The 18872-nt window shown below is 40.0% G+C and overlaps 1 protein-coding gene and 1 long non-coding RNA gene across 3 annotated transcripts; one reads left to right on the plus strand and one right to left on the minus strand.

Annotated features, from left to right (window-relative positions):
* Positions 1–1179: 1179 nt before the first annotated feature.
* Positions 1180–15722, minus strand: LOC137129503 (uncharacterized). The gene is made up of 3 exons (XR_010914723.1): positions 15546–15722; positions 14345–14505; positions 1180–3669 (listed from the first exon to the last, which is right to left on the minus strand). It is a non-coding gene; the product is annotated as an uncharacterized lncRNA (long non-coding RNA).
* Positions 15248–18351, plus strand: stmn1a (stathmin 1a). Of its 2 annotated transcripts, none has more exons than XM_067508685.1 (5): positions 15248–15356; positions 17315–17358; positions 17450–17622; positions 17819–18010; positions 18098–18351. In XM_067508685.1, the coding sequence occupies exons 2-5, from the start codon at positions 17343–17345 to the stop codon at positions 18173–18175; spliced, it is 459 nt and encodes a 152-aa protein (XP_067364786.1). In that variant the 5' UTR covers positions 15248–15356; positions 17315–17342; the 3' UTR covers positions 18176–18351. The 2 variants fall into 2 exon arrangements, with proteins under 2 accessions (XP_067364786.1, XP_067364777.1); XM_067508676.1 differs by having other exon boundaries at positions 15276–15417.
* Positions 18352–18872: the final 521 nt, after the last annotated feature.

Here is an 18872-nt window from a genome sequence, read left to right on the forward strand (position 1 = left end):
AAGATGTAAGTAAATGTCATAATGGCAGTGCACAAATACTCACAAGTCTTATATTGGAAATAGAAGACTATTGGCATTACAATATACTTACCAGCAACAGTACTCGTGCAGAATGATATATAATTCCATATAATGTTACCATGGCAACAGGCTAAATTAAGATGAACTTGATAAACTTTGATGGAAATCAAGGATGCATACTTTTAATGCTTATGTTTAGTCTAGTTGTACTCATGGAATGTGCTCATAACACTTGTTAAATATAAGTAAATAGTCACAAAGAGCTTGTGAGCACAGCATTAACATTTAGCAGGTCTCACAGAGCAGCTACTTTGGAAATGGGCAGTATTTATCATCATGGACCAGTAGCTGGTGAATCCTATAATTTTATTATAGCTGCTGTCACCACTGTAAATTCATTTTGTTGACGAGAGAAGGAGCAAGCCTGTTAAAATGGTACGTGGAGCAAAAAGGCTAGTCAGGGGCACTTCATTCATTTTACGCAATAAATAATTCTGTGAGGTATCCAACATCAAAACCAAGTTGAAACCTAAAGGCTGCAATTACTAGTCTTTATCCTCTGAGTGCATTGTTGTCTGTCTATCTTATTGTTTCCTGTATGTTTGCGTGTATAAAGTTCTCCCTTCAGTGTAATGGCTATTGCAACACCAGAATTTCGCTTTAGAATTAATTTATGTTTTTTTTGTGGCTGGAAAGAGAGAGAGGGCCAGTGGCGTAATGGGTAGAGCATCAGGTTTGGATGCAGAAGGCCCTAGGATCAAATCAGTTTAATAACAATATTTCCATCTTGAGACTGCGGTAAAAATTATTAATAGTACCTAAAAAGCTCAAATGAGTCCCAAGATTATTTATAGATTATGAGACAATGAGCCCCTGGGCAGAGACAGACAAAAGGCCCCTTTTATATCAGACACCCAGACTAACCCAGACACAAATTAGTTTGTCACTACAAATTAGTTTGTCATATCATTTTTAATAACTTTTGTGATTGCTGATTTTTTTCCTTTAGATGTCAAGTACGGGTTGACACTTTTTAGTAGTTTTTCAGTAGTTTTTCATCATTTTAGGTCTTTTTGGTAACTTTTTACTGTTTTGTGGTCATTATAACGCTTTTTATTGGCCACTTTGGTCTGTTTGCGGGAAGTTTGTGTCTCCTAACTGAGTACTTTGAAATAAGAACTATTAACACTCATACGGAGATCCCTGACGTGTCGTTGAATAATACGTTCATGCACAAAGTAGCAAACCCTGCAGACTCGGCAGCCTCTCACTTAATATTCAAAAAAACTTTTACAGACAAAACATACTGTATAGCACTTTGCTTGGCACTTGTCTTTAACTTAACTTTTCTTTTTTTGATACTCTGTAAATTGTAAGTCACTTTTGATAAAAGCATCTGCCAAAAGACAATGTCACTAAGTTGAATTTCTTTTTTTTTTCCCCACAGTCGGAGCTGATGCTCCAGCTTACCTGTCAAACACTGAAGTGAAAGCACACTGTAGACAGTGACTTTTCCACAAAAGAGCTTTTGAAATCTAAAAAGCAATTTCCCATAAAAGGATTTATACTCACAAGAACATAATTTTTTTTCTGCTTTGCCATCTCAAAAGAGTTTTCTTGAGCCCTATATTCAAAAAATGGTTCAGTACATCCAGTAGCCTTTACTGTTTACAGTAAGCAGTGCTGCCTCCAGTGGATGTTAGTACAGATCTATAGGATTTCCAGTTTTATAAGTTAATATAAGTTAATTTATTATAGCTAAATCAGGTGATTAGTAATGCACAGCCAATCCAGGCTGCATATGCTGCTGCTGCTGCAAATATACATAATTAGATGCTGACCACATAAAAATCATCAACTATAGTAAATTAGTAAATAAAGAAAAAACCTATGTGGTGCCAAACACGACTTCATTCTATTACATTAGATTACAGCCATGATCTTGGATAAAAGGCTTTTGAAATGGCACCAGTCATTTATTGCATAATTTAAAGTGCAGTATGGGAGCAAACAGTGAGCACTTGAAGGAACCACAAGACTAACACTCTATAATCCTTCCAGAATTGGCTGTGTTCTTGTTCACCCATGTTACACAATAGAGCAGTTCCTCTAGGTGTGCAGCAGATGGAGACATTTGCTAGATTATCATTCACATCATGCTTCTACACCTATGGGAGAATGTCTTTGTTGTGTCTCACACAAAGAAAACTGGTTAATTTTAATTTCCAAAATCGTTTTTACATGAATAGCTTTAGTCACATAACTATGGTGACAAAAACATCACTTCGAGGTTTTTACATTCCTACACACATGAGATTTGCACCCAGTCAGTGAGAGTCCGGATATGGACACACCCAGTATTGTGTTGATGCTCATACAACAGGAGGGAGTGAATTGTTGAAAATTGACAATGGGTTTTGATTTAAACATCTTAAATGCTGTTCCTAACCTGTGGAGGTGGATACCCAAGTCTGTGTGTGTGTGTGTTTGTGTGTGTACTGATAACCTCAATGAACCTTTGTGATCATGCAGGCTGCCTGTGTGGCTGTGTCCCAACATCCCTGTTGACACGAGATGAGACCATACATACACACACCCAGGGGCTCTTTGTCTCAGCAGACACAACAACACTTAAGCAAAATGCGTTACGGTGATTAGCTAATGCATTATGTAACTGAAACATTATTTATTAGATGCATAACAATGTCTCTGCACAGGCGACATTTATGCATTAATCCTGGTCATTTATTCAAGCAAACCAAAATGTGTAATAGATTATTTTTGCAAAAATATCCCAGTTAATCCCCACCTCCACTCACAGGCATCCTCCTCGCCTCTGAGGTAACTCCCTCACCCAGACTGCTGCTACGCAACTTGTTGCTAGGGTAACGTAGCCTTGAGAGAAGCTTGGACCTTATTGCATTGTATGCAATTACTCCTTTTATTGCATGATGAAGGATGAGAAATTGATTTGAAAGCTTTGGCTGCAATAAGGGCAGAAAGACATGCAAGATATCCTCCGGGTATAGCAAGGTGTAGGGCATGTTTGCCTAACATGAGTTCAAGGTCTACTTTTTTTAATAATTATAATTAAGCATGAAAAAAATGAAGAAGTCAGTATGTTTGGATATAATAAATGGAATTTAACTTACAGTCTTAACATAAAAAAAATGTAAATCTTCAAGAACAGCAGAGCTTCTAAATGCACAGAATAGTAGAGCAGCAGAGAGAGAAACTCTGTCTTCCTACATAATTAAATAGAATAGTATAAGCGGTTCACTATTGGCTTTCCTCAAGGAAATTGTCATGTAATTGCCTCAGAGAAATGCACTGTGGTTCCGCGCACAAAAAGATTAGAGTCAAGCACTGTGTTAGCAATCGAAGCTAAGTGAATGAACAGTAGCAGCAGCCCTTAGGCATTCTCTATTGCTGCTCTCTCACCCCAGTGACCAGGCCAATGAACTACTGTGGAGGAGACAATGACTGTAAGCGAGACATATAGAAAGAGGAGTAGGAATAGAGACAATAAGACTGGCATTGAGGCCATGCAGACATGGGTCAAAAAAAGGATGCCAGGCAGGCAGGCGGCCCAGCAAGTAGAAAAGCCTTCACGTGGAAGCCAACGTGCCATTTCCAACACACAGGACCCTTAGGAGGAAAGATGGAGAAAAGAAGAAAAGATGTTAGATCTGAGAGTGACAAAGTGAAACAGAGAGCAACAGAGAGAGAGAGAGGGAGAGATGCAAGGTGCAACGGGAGGAACGGGTTTGTAAGCTGCAGGGAAATTCAGTAAATCCCTCAGGCATGGCAATGTTCACCACCAAACTATTTTTCTACTTCTTGCTGTCAACCAGTTCCAAATAAACAAGCATAAATCTTCATTAAACCAGCTCACAAATATACAGTTTAATTTTCAAAACACAGAAGTAAAAGGTGCATTTGTTGGGGACTACTTACAGCTGCTTACAGATTAATACACATTTGATGTGCTGTTGACAATTTCCAGCAGCAGGTAAGTGTATATTGTGTTAGCTCACAATAGCTCTCAGTGCCCCTGCTTATTGGAGATCATTTATGTGCGTTATAGATTTTTGGACATGCTTAATGTTAGCATTTATCTCTAAGCATTACCATGCCTCCTCACAAAGCAGTTAGTTTTTTTCACGAGAGAGTTGTCTGATATTTTATCTCTAAAATAATTTCAACATGCTGGGTCCAATCAATACTCAATAGGGTAGATCCCACAAATTCCCATAGATATGCAGCCTCTGACATATCATGTATTTTGTCAACCCAAAGCCTGGATTTCATGACAATATGACAATCATACATGTGGTTAGATCTTTTTCACTGTGTTATCTATGAACGCTATATCAACCACCAGCCAAGCATCAGTCAAGTTAAACAAATGTAGCCAAAAAAGAATTCTAATCCCCTCTGCTCAATGTATGGAAGACACTAAGACTGTCAAGAACTGAGGGGTTTGGAAACTGAGCAAACTAATGTGTTTATAATTAGTTCAGCTTTTTTAGTTACCTACAGACATTTTTTCCTGTATTTGGTTCGCTTCCGTCTTCGTCCTACAGCGTCCAAGCTTGGCAGTGAGTATATTCTTTGTCCAGATCACAAGGCACACGCATGCAGACATATGACATCACCCATGCAGTGATGGGGCGGAGACTGGCAGCGTAAGGCTGGCATCAAACACATATACCCAGTGGGAGAGCACAACTCCTCTTCCCTCCCCAAGCTCTCTGTCAGACAGCTCAGCTTGGCATTGCTTTCTCCCAATAAGATCAAACGAGCTTTGGACTGACCTCGTTCTCACGGAGACCAAGTCACTTTGCAAAACATTTCTGTATGTGCTGCAATCCCTGTGGTCTGTCGTATCTGCTTTTTATAATATCCCATCTCATGCCTCTTCTTAAGCACTGGTGATAAAAGCAATACTCAGAAGAAAAGGACAGCTTTTCCTAATGCCTAAATCCTGACTTCTAATTGGTTATTAACAGCAGCCCCTGGGGAAGAACTGCCCTGTCCCTGTTTCAGCTCATCAATATTCTAATTGCACAGCATTAGGTCATGTGTTCACTGTCGGCCATGGTCTACAGACTGTCTTCTAGCCAGAATATTGGCCTTTTCTGTATTGTTGTTCTTTGTGTTCTCTACTTGTTAAAACTGCAGCATTCTCTCAGGAACAACAAACACTGTGTGAAGGAGCTTGTTTAGGCACAAATGTCCTCAATAGCTATTTTAGGATTTTCTACAGATGAATAGAATTCTGGCAGGTTTCCAGACATGTAGGCAGTCAGGCATACAAAGCAGGGAAAGAAGGCACATTCAGAAGCCACTGTCCGTAGGTGTGTACATACTAGAGGAGCTAATGTGGTAATGAGCTGCAGGTGTGCAGGTGGTCTGGAGGTCAGGAGGAAGCAAGTGGCGGGAAGACTGGGTTAACTGCAAGTGGGACTGGCAGGTCTGACAAGATACAAGCAACATAGGACAGATGCTGTCTGGATGTAGTGAGTCTGAGGACAATATTGGTGAAAGGTTTTTCAGAAAATGCTGCGTGAGCTCCTGCAGGTAATGTTTAAAACCACCACTGTAGTTATTTCCTATCCTGTCCCTTGCTTTCGACCACAGCATGCAAGTAAATTTCAGCATGCTCCCTAAATTGCAAACCGGCCCCCTTTCTTTCCAGCCACCTGACTCTTAACAATTTCCACATGCACGTAGCTTGATTATCCATTGTGCCATCCCTGCAGCTGTTTTTCAGCCTTCCTTAGCTGACTTTTCCTGTCCATTGCCATATGTGTTTTTTAAATGGTTGCTTATTTTTGAGGACTTTGCATTCTTTATGTGCTCATTTTGCCTTTTGTATAGATTATTAACTGCTTGACTTTGTTGTGACAGTATGTGCCGTTATCAGTCCTTATCAGCTCAAAATTATGGCTTAATGGGTGACCTTCTAGGAAGTCCTTGTAGAGTCACTATAGGTTCTTATTTTGCCATACAATAAAATCACCTTCATCAAAAGGTTCAGCAGGTTCTTATTATGTTCTATGGTGAACCCAATCATTGCTGTTGCAGTTACAGAATGAACACATAGCTATTAAACTTGAAAGCCATCTGCTTTCATACCAGCTACCCATTCCAGGCTCCTCACTCTATCTTTTTAAAAATATGTCACCAACAGTCATTGGCGCTGCTGAAATACATCATACCTACTACGGTAGCAAGAGGTCAACTCTCTATGACATGTCTGGAAGGTAAAAGGCTACCTACTGAACCATAAGTATAGGCTGATTAAAAACTTGAATGGTGTGATAGCAATCAAACTGCCAGTTCTTAAGGCAGTTCATGCTTTCTGCTTGTGAGAGGCATACTGGATGTGCCTGTGTTTCTATTCATACTCCAAGCTGAACTGCATACAGTGATAAATCCACACAGGAGACTACAAAAAAGGATGGCACCTTCTGCCAGTAAGAGACTCCAAGATTAAGCTGTACGAAGAATCTCAGTTGTTGTTATATGTGAGTGAATACAAAAAATTAGAAAAAAGAAAATAAAAACATCATGTGCAAATACTTCCCAAGAACAATGTCACTCATGCTGAAATAAACAGAGCATACCTACTATGGTGGACAAGACCAGCAGCTAGTTTACTTGTCTTGCACAAGCCCGGTCACTGCACTTGCAGTACAAATAGTGCTAACACATTTTTTTGCATTGCACATGGTTTGGTAAAGTCTGCCTTACAGGCATAGGAAGTTATGAAAATTTCATCACAGGAAATAGAAAAAATAGAAAATACTGTACTGCTTAATATCCTAAATAGCTGTCAGGCAACAGTCATCCAGTATTTGCAAAGATAAAGATACTTCTTCCTCTTTTCACACCTTTGATATGGGGTATATTTTCCATCTCACAATATGGCTAAAGAGATCAGTGTCATGTAAATAGGCTGAGAGCTAAGGGTCACTAAAATGCTCAGAAAGCCTCAGATAATAATCCGAAATGAAGTGAGCTGAGCTGAGCATACAGACATCTGGCTTGTATGAGTGCATGCTGATAATATCAGGATAACACTAATCGCCCAGATTAAGATTACGATTATCACTCACCAGCACACAAACCAAGTACCCTCCATACCTCTTAATAATCTAACTGTAGATGTGCCAGTTTCCGGAACTGAGTTAGTCCAAGTTTGGGCCAATCATTAGCAAGAAAATAAAGAGCAGTACCAACCCATTAAAACAAATCACCAGAAGTCAATAACAAATATCATTCTAGTCAAGAAACTAATTTGATCATGGGAACTAAAATCTGTTTATCAGGCTCACTACTACATCTCCATTGTCATCTGGTGTTTGCCTGCAGCATTCAGCAGCCATCTGTGGATCATCACTGCAGGTCTTCTTTTGGCAACCCCCCCCCCGTGGTTTCCTTCACCATCTCTACATCCCTCTCATCCTTCTCCTCCCTTTGTTCACCTCCCCTCCTCTCTCAGTCCTGGGGCTGACATCACGGTCCCAGAGGAGCACTGTGATGGTAACAAGCCCTGAATCAGCACCAACTAGTACCTTCTATGCCCCCTTCTTGCACCACTTTTCAGTCAGTGGCTGTTCCCTATCTATACTGAATCCCTCTCCTCATCTTTCTTTTCATCCTACTAATCCTACTCCCTTCAACCTTGTCCCTGTCGCCCCCCCTTCACCCCCACCCCTCCAGGGCTCAGACTGCTTTTACTGTGCAGAAAACAAGCTTTCCCAAGTGGGTGGGGCTCTTGTTTCATTATAAGCTGTGCCTAAGATGGCTACAGTACATTACTGGGAAACATCAGGGGGAAACCAAAAGAAACTAGAAAGGATGAATATTGAGGAGAACACCAAACTATTCATGCTACCACATCTGGGCAATCCACTCTTTTGTAACTTAATGTAAACTCTCATTTTGGATATTTTATTGGGGAAATATGATTCTTCCACATTGTAAGACAAATGGCCAGCCACTAAATTTGAGACCTTTGTAGTTTTTGACTCAATTGATCAACGCTTAATTTTAGCATCTGGAAAACTACAGCTTCATAACATAAAGCTACAAGCTCATCAGAAAATGTTTTTACATTAGCACAGAGTAGTTTCATCCATACCTCTAAAACTAAAACTTTTTCTATAAAGTACTTTCTTCAACCTTCAAATCGTAGTTGAAAAATAAAAAGCTGCAGGCATGATGCACCTTCTGTAAGAAGACCAGAGCCAGCACCAATAAATAAATGAATAAAACCTAACCTTAGTTTACATGTCTGGTGTTATTGCCCCTGTCCAAAGTAGGTACATTTTACATTCATTAGATCTCAGTATAGGTACAGGTCATCAAAAACATTCTGCAACAACTGCATTTTGCAAAATAACTACAAAGCTGAATCACCTTTAAAAACAAACAATTGACAGTGACAGTAGGAGGCATCGCAGAACTGTTATTTGAGTCTGTTTCTTTTCACTAGGTGTATAACTGGAAAGTCTATGTTTTAAATTCACTGAATTTCACTCAATTTGATTTCTCATTAATGATAGCAATCCTATGTAATGTTGTCACACTAAGAATTTAATAAAATTGCTAATGACCTTTACAAAACAAAGTCTTCTAACATAGCAAATGTGATAAATCACATTCTTCATTCACATTAAAATTAGTTGGACCTTGAAAATTACTTTTTAGCAATGGTTTAAAGAAAAGGTCATTTTACAGTAATTTGAATATGCAGTATTTTTTTTCTTTTTTCGTGGTGGTTAATAAACTCCACTGTGTCAGCTCTTATTTTGAAAGAACAGTCTTTCTTTCCAGCTCTGAATGCTCTCTGTTAAATGTTACACTTACAATCCCTGCCAGCTCTTTCAATGGCTGTGATCCCATTCGTTGGGACTCAGTATGGGGAAAAGACAGGACTATTGTGTAAAGACTGAGACAACAGGATGGTGGGAGGTCAAGGCCAAGGTGGGGTGGGGTAGAATTCCTACATCAGTAATACCAAAGGGTTAGTTAATGGGCCTCCAGAACTACTTGCTGCTAAAGGAGGGATGTAGCTGAGATTGGGGCTCCGAATCTTGACAGTGTAAATCTCTTTGACCATAAGAGTCAGTAGGCAGATCAAAGCTTGAGTAAGAGACTGCAGACTCCATCTGCTTATTCATAGGTCAACTTTTTTAACCATTCTCAAGCCTAGTCTAAATGTACACAGGTATATTTAAAAATGCAAACATTCTGTTAAGAGCATTTAAAACCAACAGGCAGCAACATAAGCCTTCTCCTAACTTTAAAGCCATGATGGTCAATTAAGAAGCTTAAAAAAATTCCTTCCTGCAGGTGGGAAAGCTGATGGTCGATGTTAGTCCACCAGTGACTATTGGTTGCCATAGCTGGGATGTGTCCTACACTGCTGACACTAGCTGAACCTTTTTCTGTGACCTTCCAGCTGATTAGACATGTTGCATTGACCTTTATTAGCTCTTTCGGTGAGAGGATCAGTGGACAAGCAGAAAAAAAGACCAAAGGAGGTAAATGAAAAAAGAAGACACATGTGGAAGACACATGTGGAAGGCTCTTCTTATTTTTCATGAATTTATTATTGGAATATAAAGAAGGGCAGCTCACTCCTCATCTCTGCTCAAGACAAGAGGATTGGGGTTCCATTATCTGCTACTAAAATAACAGGTAAAATTCCCTAATTAAAACCTCTGGGTGGGGTACACCCTGGACACATTCTAGGGCTGACATGTAACCAACATGTAGCCAGGAGGAACTGGTAGTCAAACTACTGACCCTTCATGAACGACTGCTCTACCAGCTGATCCACAGCCGCCCATTTTTGGTGATTATTTTTTTACCCACCTTCAGACAAGGATGACAAGTACCCTCTTGTTTTAAATCAACACAAATCATTTCTAGTACATTCTGCACATGACAGACACACGTACACACACACACACACACTTGTGCACACACACTGAGTACACACATGCTGAGCAAATGAGGAGTGGGGGTAGGAATGCTAAAACCACTTCTAGAAAGCATGCAACCTCCCAGAGCGGAAAGCAGCTGAGTTGGTGATTATGTAACCCACAGTTACATAAAAGTTATCACTACACTTAAACATGACTGCCCCATAGATTTAGTGTCATTGCAACAGAGGACATACTCTAACATTTTACATACAGTATTTTCAAAAAGGGCGTTTTATACCCCCTGTCGATCAGTGTTACATTACTCAGAGGTTTGAATTCTCAGTCCTATCTCATCAGTGTTCATCATGAGCAGCAAATCTTGGTCCTGTTCTTCATCAACACTTACAGCTCATGAACTGTAATGTGATATTTGTAATTGCTGTGTTCTGGCTACCTGCACATTCTCTGCATGCCCAAGAGACTGCACCCTGCAGCAGGACTATAACACTACAAACATGGAGGACCCCACCCTTTTCTGATCAGCTCACTATTGGATCCTGCTGGATTTGGTTGAGAAGGGGTGGTTAGGCAGAGAAGTGGCCCACGCCATGATATTGTGGACTTAAAATGGGTCAAGCTTCCAGTTTCAGTCCCAGCACAAACCAGTATGGCTGATTGCTTCTGAAAGGAGGGTCTCACTCCTCCACCGTCTTACAATGCTTCATGTGGATCAGTTGCTATCGGGGTGTGTGTGTGTGTGTGTGTGTGTGTGTGTGTGTGTGTGTGTGTGTGTGTGTGTGGAATGAGAGGGAGATACACAGTGGCAGACCAGTAGGAGATGCATAGATTAATAATAAACCCCCGTGTTCCCCCATCATGGAACCACTTGTCCTCTCTTATCACCGAGCTTTCAAAATTCCATGCAGTTAACACCATGTGCCACTTTGTTGCACAGCATCTGGCTATAGCAAATGTTTTCCAATATTTTCACAATGAGGAAAAATCATTTCTATAGAAACAGCACTGAAAGCTAAACTGCTTGTAAACATATTAACTAGAAGTTAATATTTTTTAAAAAGTCACAAGCAAGCAGATTTCACTCCCCAGTGATCAAATTAGACCATAAATCATTTCTGCCAAGCTGCTTTTGGAAACGTAAGTAAAGTAAAGTGTTTGGGTCTATGGGTAAAAAATTTACTGAAAATGCAAAGTAGTAAACGAATCTTCTAATTCAAAGTAATGGCCTGAATACCAAAAGGGACTTTTTAGAAATTTCTGCCACAAGGCTGAATGTATGAAAAGATAATCAGCAACGTAAACACCCACAAACAAAGTCTAAACCCAGACAAAATCAAATCCTCTTCCACAGAAACATACACATCTGCAAGTTTTGGCTGGTGCTGCCACTGGGCCTTGCTGACAGACAGCTGTCCTGTGTCTCCCCCTTCCCTCCCCATCTCTCTGTTTCATTTGTCCGTCTTTGTCCTGTGAAGCACCAAAGATCCAGTTAGTGGGGGGAGACTGATGCTGGCAGGCTGTGAACACCATCTGCTCCTCTTCACTAAGACAGAGTAGATCAGCCACACTTGCTGAACTGGTTGTGAACTACAGATTCCTAATGATGATAATGTGAAAATATTGTAAACAATTGTGCAAAACAGCAATGTCAGGTATGGCTGAGTTGAGCAAACTAATTTACTTAGGTATGTTCAATTTGTAGAGGGTGAATAGAAAATGAATCATTCCTGACTAGTTTAAGACAGACTGACAAGCAAGGAGAAAAGCCAGTCTGCTTTAACCTTTAGCAATTTCACATGTAAATAACAGCTATAGGCAGACTCAGGGAGAGCAGGACCGGAGACTGTCAAACAAATCACCAGATCAGTGATAAAGTTTACTCAAAGGTGCCCTCATAGTAGACCAAAGACAGTAAAGTGCACCTTTAGATTTTTTGACCAATACTGCTACAGTGCACATACAGCTTAGTAATGAAAGAAATACCACGGGAGTTCAGGAAATATATACATATTTGACTTCTGCCAAGAGTTAGATGACAGGATTGAAACAACGAGTTGGTGCCCCAATGTGATGCTACAGCCAGCAGTTAGCTTAGCTTAGCACAAAGCCTGAAAGCATTATGTGTTTAAGCTAAGCTAAGCCTCTGCTAACTACAGGTTCAGATAAAACTTATTTACAAAATAGCTATCAATCTAGTTAGATGTCAAACTAACCTTTAATATTTTCAGTTTAATGTGTATTTGTTTATATAAAAGTTGCACTTTATTAACCTTGAAAGTTTTCAGATGACGCACGTTGTTTTAATGTATAGTAACATGAAGAATGCATGTTTTTTAAGAGTATTTCCAATACCATTATTAAACATATGAGAATATTATGTTAACACTAACTAAATAAATACTGCAAATTTTGCTTTAGCAACAAGCCCTGGGCATGGCTTTACACCAATGGTAGAAGATTTTGAGGCGATCTTACTCATATCTAATTGTCCACCAAGTACTTCACTACGGAGATTGTTGTATGACGAACATTGAACATTTATTGTATTTGTTTCTCAACTTAGCCGATAACGGACTAATTGTACATCTCACAAACACTTTCACAAACAGTTTCATTAAACCAGTTTCTCAAAGTATGGCTAAAACCACAGAACCTGGTAAGAAACCGTGTGCCTCCAGAGCCACACACTGACCTTTTCACCTCTACCTTGTTGCGGTCCCCACTTCAATGTAGTCAGTTCCTCTGCTCCAGTTACCCTCTCTTGTAGTCCCCCACCCCCCCACCATATGGGGTAAGTCCCAGTGTTGGAAATGAAGAATCATGTCTAAGACTTTATGGGAATGATTATTTACTTTAGACTGAATCAGGCTGTCTGTAACCATCTTATCGGTCAGGCCAGAGAATTATTCAGTGACCCAGAGTCTCCACATGCATCCAGTGGACAGTAGGGATTGATTTCTTTATTTTTCTCTCTCTCTGAAAATGCCTTCAGAACAAATATAAATCATTGGCCTAAATCACAAGCTGAAATCACATCCACATGGCAACAGTAAAAATAGATCTAACTTTAGGTCCTGTGGTTACAAATATTTTCAGCACAGCATCACTGGGACTGAACAAACACTGATTTGCTCCTCTTGTCATCTGAATAATGTTATGCTAAAAATACTCCAAAATCCAATAGACTGGGTTAGGCCCACTGGAGCTGAACTGAGTTCAGGTGTTGGCTTGTAGTTTTATTGAAAAGCCACACAAAATCAGTCAGCCCAGAGAATATAAGTATAAGTCAGAGTTAAGGTCAGATAGTATTTAAGACCTATAGTTTGTATCTGAACAGAAATAACTGATAATAACTGATTTCTGGAAAACAAAGGAGCAACAGTTTTTGAACAATTTAACGAAGGAAGACTAAGATCTAATTTTTTGCAAACACAACACAACACACAGTACAGAACTGTTCTTATGACCAACTATGTGTCTGAATATATATAAAGAAAAGGCAGTGAAGTGGAACATGAGCATCTGCAAAAAAACAAAAAGGAAAAACAGAGCTGTGTTCACATGGAACCAAACAATACACTAATAATCAGATTAAGATCTCAGTCAGAATAAAAATGTATCATGGTACCACCTCAGTCAGAACAGACTGGCCTGACCCAAATGAATTTATATTCTGAATTATTCTGATCATTTGTCTGTTGTTGGAATAAATATAGTCATTCTGAGCATGTTTGCTCCACGTTGGGGTGCTGAAATGAGTCTTTTTTTTTTTTCCCCTGGATACAGATGAGCAGGAGCAGTATGTGCCTCTGAGATTGCTGCTTTAAGAGAAAGAAAAGCAGAAATGCAGATACTGTTTCCATGGCATGGTCCATCATGGTCATCTTCTTTTCCTGACTTGAACTGATTTTTCCCTTTTAAATTCATTTTTTACAGACTGAATTTGTATATTACTTCTGCAAAACCCCTCTTTACTTCTAACACTGTTCTGCTTAGAACACTGGTTCTCCAAAATGTAGCAGCATCAATAAACCATGCAATGGTTGTTATTGCCAATTCAGCTTTGTTAAGTTACACAGTTAAGTCTGTGTGCACTGATGCCATTTCAATGTACAGTATCAGCAGAATAGTGTAGAAACAGTGGGTTGCAGCTATTTGCTCCCAACAGATCCTATAAAACGTTCCGCTGTCTCATGTCTCATGTCAAAAACTGGGCCAGGAATAGAAGTTCAATCAGAGAAAACACAAAGTATCTTTTGCATACAAATCTTTTCATGGTCCTGTGTTGCATATGTCACCTCAATTTATATCATAAATTAAATACTAGAACTGCATGCATTTGAATGTAATGTAGCATTTACCTTAATAGATACCTTATCCTTTTCTGCTCCCTCCCCCTCAAAAAGGATCAGAGGTCACAGTCAGGGCTGCTGGGGATGATATTATTTGTTGATATAGGTGCTGCAAGGTCTTTTTTAAGAGTTGTTAAGGTCTGTCTCTTCCATTCTTGATTTGTCTATGCCTTAAATGTAACAAAAAATACCAAACATTTAAAAATCTGGATTGTGAGCTCTTTTAGGACAATGGCAAATAAAACCATATTTTAAAGCCTGGGTCCGTGCAAGGATTTTATGGTTTTATTTGGAAGGCATATTCTTTTTAGGTTGTACCAAACATTTGTTCATGAAAACATTATCATATCAACATTATCATGAAATTAAGCAAAAATTCATTTTACGTTAATTCATTTTGATGTCACAAAATCATTATTATATTACACACTTAAAATTCTCGTTTGAAGTAAAAACTGGAGAAACTGTCCTCGTTCAATGTGAAAGCAGACTATCATTCATCATTTGGCACAGTACAGGTCAAACATTCAAGGAACATACCAATAATAAAAATGCATTTTTCAGTGGAACCAGACTTTAAAGGGCAATTTAAATTTACAGCTATGCCAAATGAAAAGCATAGAAACGCCACAAAGAAACGTCCAGAATTCATTATCATACACTGGGTGTAACCATGAACAGATCACTAAGGAACAATTATTTAAAAAATATCCATAATGTGTTTTTCCTATGAACTGCTTTTATTTGGTTGATATTGAAACGCGGTTGCATTGCAAAAATAAACTCTAAGTAGCTGTATTTTTTACTAATAAAATAACTGGAGCGTATTGTGTAAAGCAATAGTCAGAAATAACTGCAATTCCCAGAAGCAACTCGGGGTTCGGAATCAACCAATGATTGGCAGCGAACGGCGTGACGGCACGCTCTTTGGTCAATTTATGTGCGCGTTTGCCGTCGTCGCGCACAGAACTCGCGGTAAAATCTGTGAGAGAGGAGCACAGCGTCCACATCTTGATTAAAGGTGGGTGTGACACACAGCATCTTCCTCACAGCGAAAGCTCACGGGAATTATTCTGTCGCCTGTAAGTACGAGCATTATTGAATATTTTTAATGGACTCAGTTTGTACAAATCTTCTTAACTGCCTTTATTTTTTATTTTTTGAAAAATGTTGTGTCGCGTCTTGTAGCGTAGCACGTGAGCTTACTCACCTTATGACTTGCAGGTTGTTTGTGGATATGGTCCATCTTGTGAGAAAGTCTTAATTCATTTGAAAGAAAACAGTGAGACAGAAACGGCGGCTATTGCTGCTTTGTGTGGCGGGTTGGCTGATTGTTAGCCTATTGTATGCTGGGAGACTCTGGCACAGTTGGCACCGACAGACAGACAGGCAGGCAGACAGACAGAGGTGAGGACAGACTTGAGGACTTCTTTCATGTCTGTGAAACATCTAGGCGGCAGCAATGCTTTGTCAGTTCCCAGTCCCTCTCAGTAGCCAGCAGCATGTGAAAGGGGGGGAAAAAAAATCCTTATTCTTCGACATTTTCAGTGCAGGAAACCTGCTTTCAGCGCTTCTTTGTTTGCAGCTGCTGGTCACGTTACTGTCAAAAGCGCCTTTGTTCGCTGCTGCTTGTTGTGCTTGAGGTAACGACACCAGCGGCTTCTCAGAAAAACGTCCGAGTGATGGCGATCTGAAATTGCTATTGTCAGTAAGGACATTGTTGAGACATCAGTCAGCAGTTCACAGAAATGCCACCCGTGGGTGTCACTCTGGTATGACGAGGTGTGGGCATTCACCACACCTCATTCTAATTATGCCCACATTTGAATGTATGTAGTGTTTTCTAATTTATAGGTGAAATTTAGTTGGTTTCGTAGCCTTTATGAAATGTAAAGGGAGGTGGCGTTTTTTGTTTTGTTTTTTTTTTTCGCCTCACATTCAGTCCACTTGACATTTTACTAAATTACATGAGGGCTGTTGTTAATGCGCCGTCATTTCTCCACATATTCAGTTTTTATGTGATAAATTATAAAGTGACATTACATTAGTGCAGCAGGATTTTAGTTACTCGACATGGCCTTGCATGTTGGGTCGACATGTTTATTCCCTCCCTACCTCCTGTGGCTCAAACACATGGCGCAAGGAACAGGTGCTCGCTGAAGATAATTTTCCCCGGATATGCTCGTCGTTCCCGAAGCTAATTTCAGATTGAGCATATTTGCTGTTTAGCGGACTGAATCTAGGCCTGTCTGCACCTGGCACTGCCTGCTGTACCCACCCTGATCAGTCTTTTGTTCAACACCATCCACATGGATGGTGGCGTTGATTAACAATGAACGCAGCGGTAGATGTGCTCTTGAAAAGCTCCCCCCTCCTTCACTAAAGTGATTTGATTGCTTGCATATCAGTGTGACTGTCAGTGCTGACACCGGTTAGAACATAAACAATGGTGTACAACATGCAGGCATTGTATGGCAGTGCCGTTTTATTGTGGAGTGATGGGCGGTGGTTGGTGGCTGCACTACAGATGCAGCCCACAGGGTGTCGCTATGGGACCGTGATGCTGGACTTGTGGCGGAGGTGCTTGTATTAGAAATTGTGTAGACTGTCCGCTAGAGGTCACCTTTTTAAGTTTCACCTTTAACAGTTATGGAAACAATGAATGAATGATAGAAGGTTGGTTACGAAAGAAGTTGTGTAGCTCAGCTACTGGAAAGAAAAAGCACAGGTATTGAAGCTACAAGATACAACTGTTGGAGTTAATGGAAGGAACTGACTACAAAGTTATGGAGGGTGACAAGGTAGCTGTGGAGGTACTTTTTTTTTTTTAACCTTTTTTTTTAAATGATTTGTGGAATTGCTATTAGTAATGTTGATGGAATTGAACAAATGTTCAGTGATCTCTGGAATGGCTAATCTTTGGACCACCGAGTAAACCCTGCCTTTACACTGACCTTTTCTCGTCTCTTCCTCTTTAAGGTAAACTGACCTGCAGCACACTCTTAAGATGGCAGCCTCAGAAGGTAATTTCTGTCAGGATATTAAAAATCAAATGCAAATCATGGCTAGAAATATTTAAGGCGCACACACACAGTTTTCACCTCTTTGTTTCAGATATCCAGGTCAAAGAGCTTGACAAGAGATCCTCTGGCCAGGCTTTTGAGGTCATCCTGGGTGCTCCTGCCCCAGATGCCAAGGGAGAGTTCCCCCTGTCTCCTCCCAAGAAGAAGGACGTGTCACTGGAGGAGATTCAGAGGAAGTTGGATGCTGCAGAGGAGAGACGCAAGGTAGGTTTATTCCATGTTACAACTTTAAAACCACTGTCCTAGAAACACATTTTTAAAATTAAAACCAATTTAATTCTGCAACAGTTTAAGTTGCACATCAGGCTTGCCAGCACATGAACAACTGTAGTCAATTCTGGGTGGGGAATAAATGTGGTGTGCTGGAGATGACCAGGAGTTTGTAACCATCCCTTTACAGAACCATGAAGCTGAGGTTCTGAAGCACTTAGCTGAGAAGCGTGAGCATGAAAAGGAAGTGCTACAGAAAGCTATGGAGGAGAACAATAACTTCAGTAAGATGGCAGAGGAGAAGCTTAACCTGAAGATGGAGGCCAACAAAGAGAACCGCACAGCGCTTATGGCAGCAATGAATGAGAAATTCAAGGAGAAAGTCAGTGGTAGACTTTGTTTAATAGATGCACTTTCACCATTTTGCCACCAGAATGCTCAAACTAACACCTTTCCTGTTCTGCAATAGGACAAGAAGTTGGAGGAGGTGCGAAAGAACAAGGAAACCAAAGACCCCTCCTCGGAAGAAGGCACTTCGGAAGACTGAAAGTTGCAAAAAGGGGATTGTATAGGGTTTTTTACGTATCCAAAGATTGATTTATTTTTTGTTCAGCCAGTATTTTTGTTGTCTTCACTACCCACCTTTTTGAAATAAGAAATACAAGTTCCACTTTGTGAATTTTTCAATTCTCCTGCTATAAGTGTACTTGCGCTGGTTTTACATGTGGATCATTTTCCCCTCTTTGAGTCTAATCCATTTGATATGTAGCTTGTCAGTGCAGCTTCTGCCCTTTCGAAAATAAGCAGTGTGTACTTATCATTTGAGGAAGCATGTTTCTACGCATAGGTCCTTTATCCCTGGCTATTTCAGTGTGTTTTGAAAATGTCCTTGTGAGCCACACCTGTTCCCTGCACTTACTGTATGTTTAAAAAGAAAAAAAAGTAGCACAAAGTTGAATCAAGGTGTGGGCTGTTATACATGCAGGTGTTCAGTGCAGCTTTGCTACCCAGATTCTGCTAGTTTGCTCCTGCCGATTACATTTTGTGCCACTGCTGATTTGCTTTTGTAAAAATATGGGGTTGTCTTCAAAGCACATGACTTCTTGCTGTATAGCTGTGAATTAACTTGCCAAACATGAAAATGGATGCCACCTTGAACATCAGTGAACAGGGGTTTACACATGGAATGCAAAAGAGCAATACACTTTGGCATCTCAATAGATACCTTGGCTAGGTGACTTGAG

This window comes from Channa argus, chromosome 1, assembly GCF_033026475.1.
Source record: "Channa argus isolate prfri chromosome 1, Channa argus male v1.0, whole genome shotgun sequence".
NCBI lineage: Eukaryota > Metazoa > Chordata > Actinopteri > Anabantiformes > Channidae > Channa > Channa argus.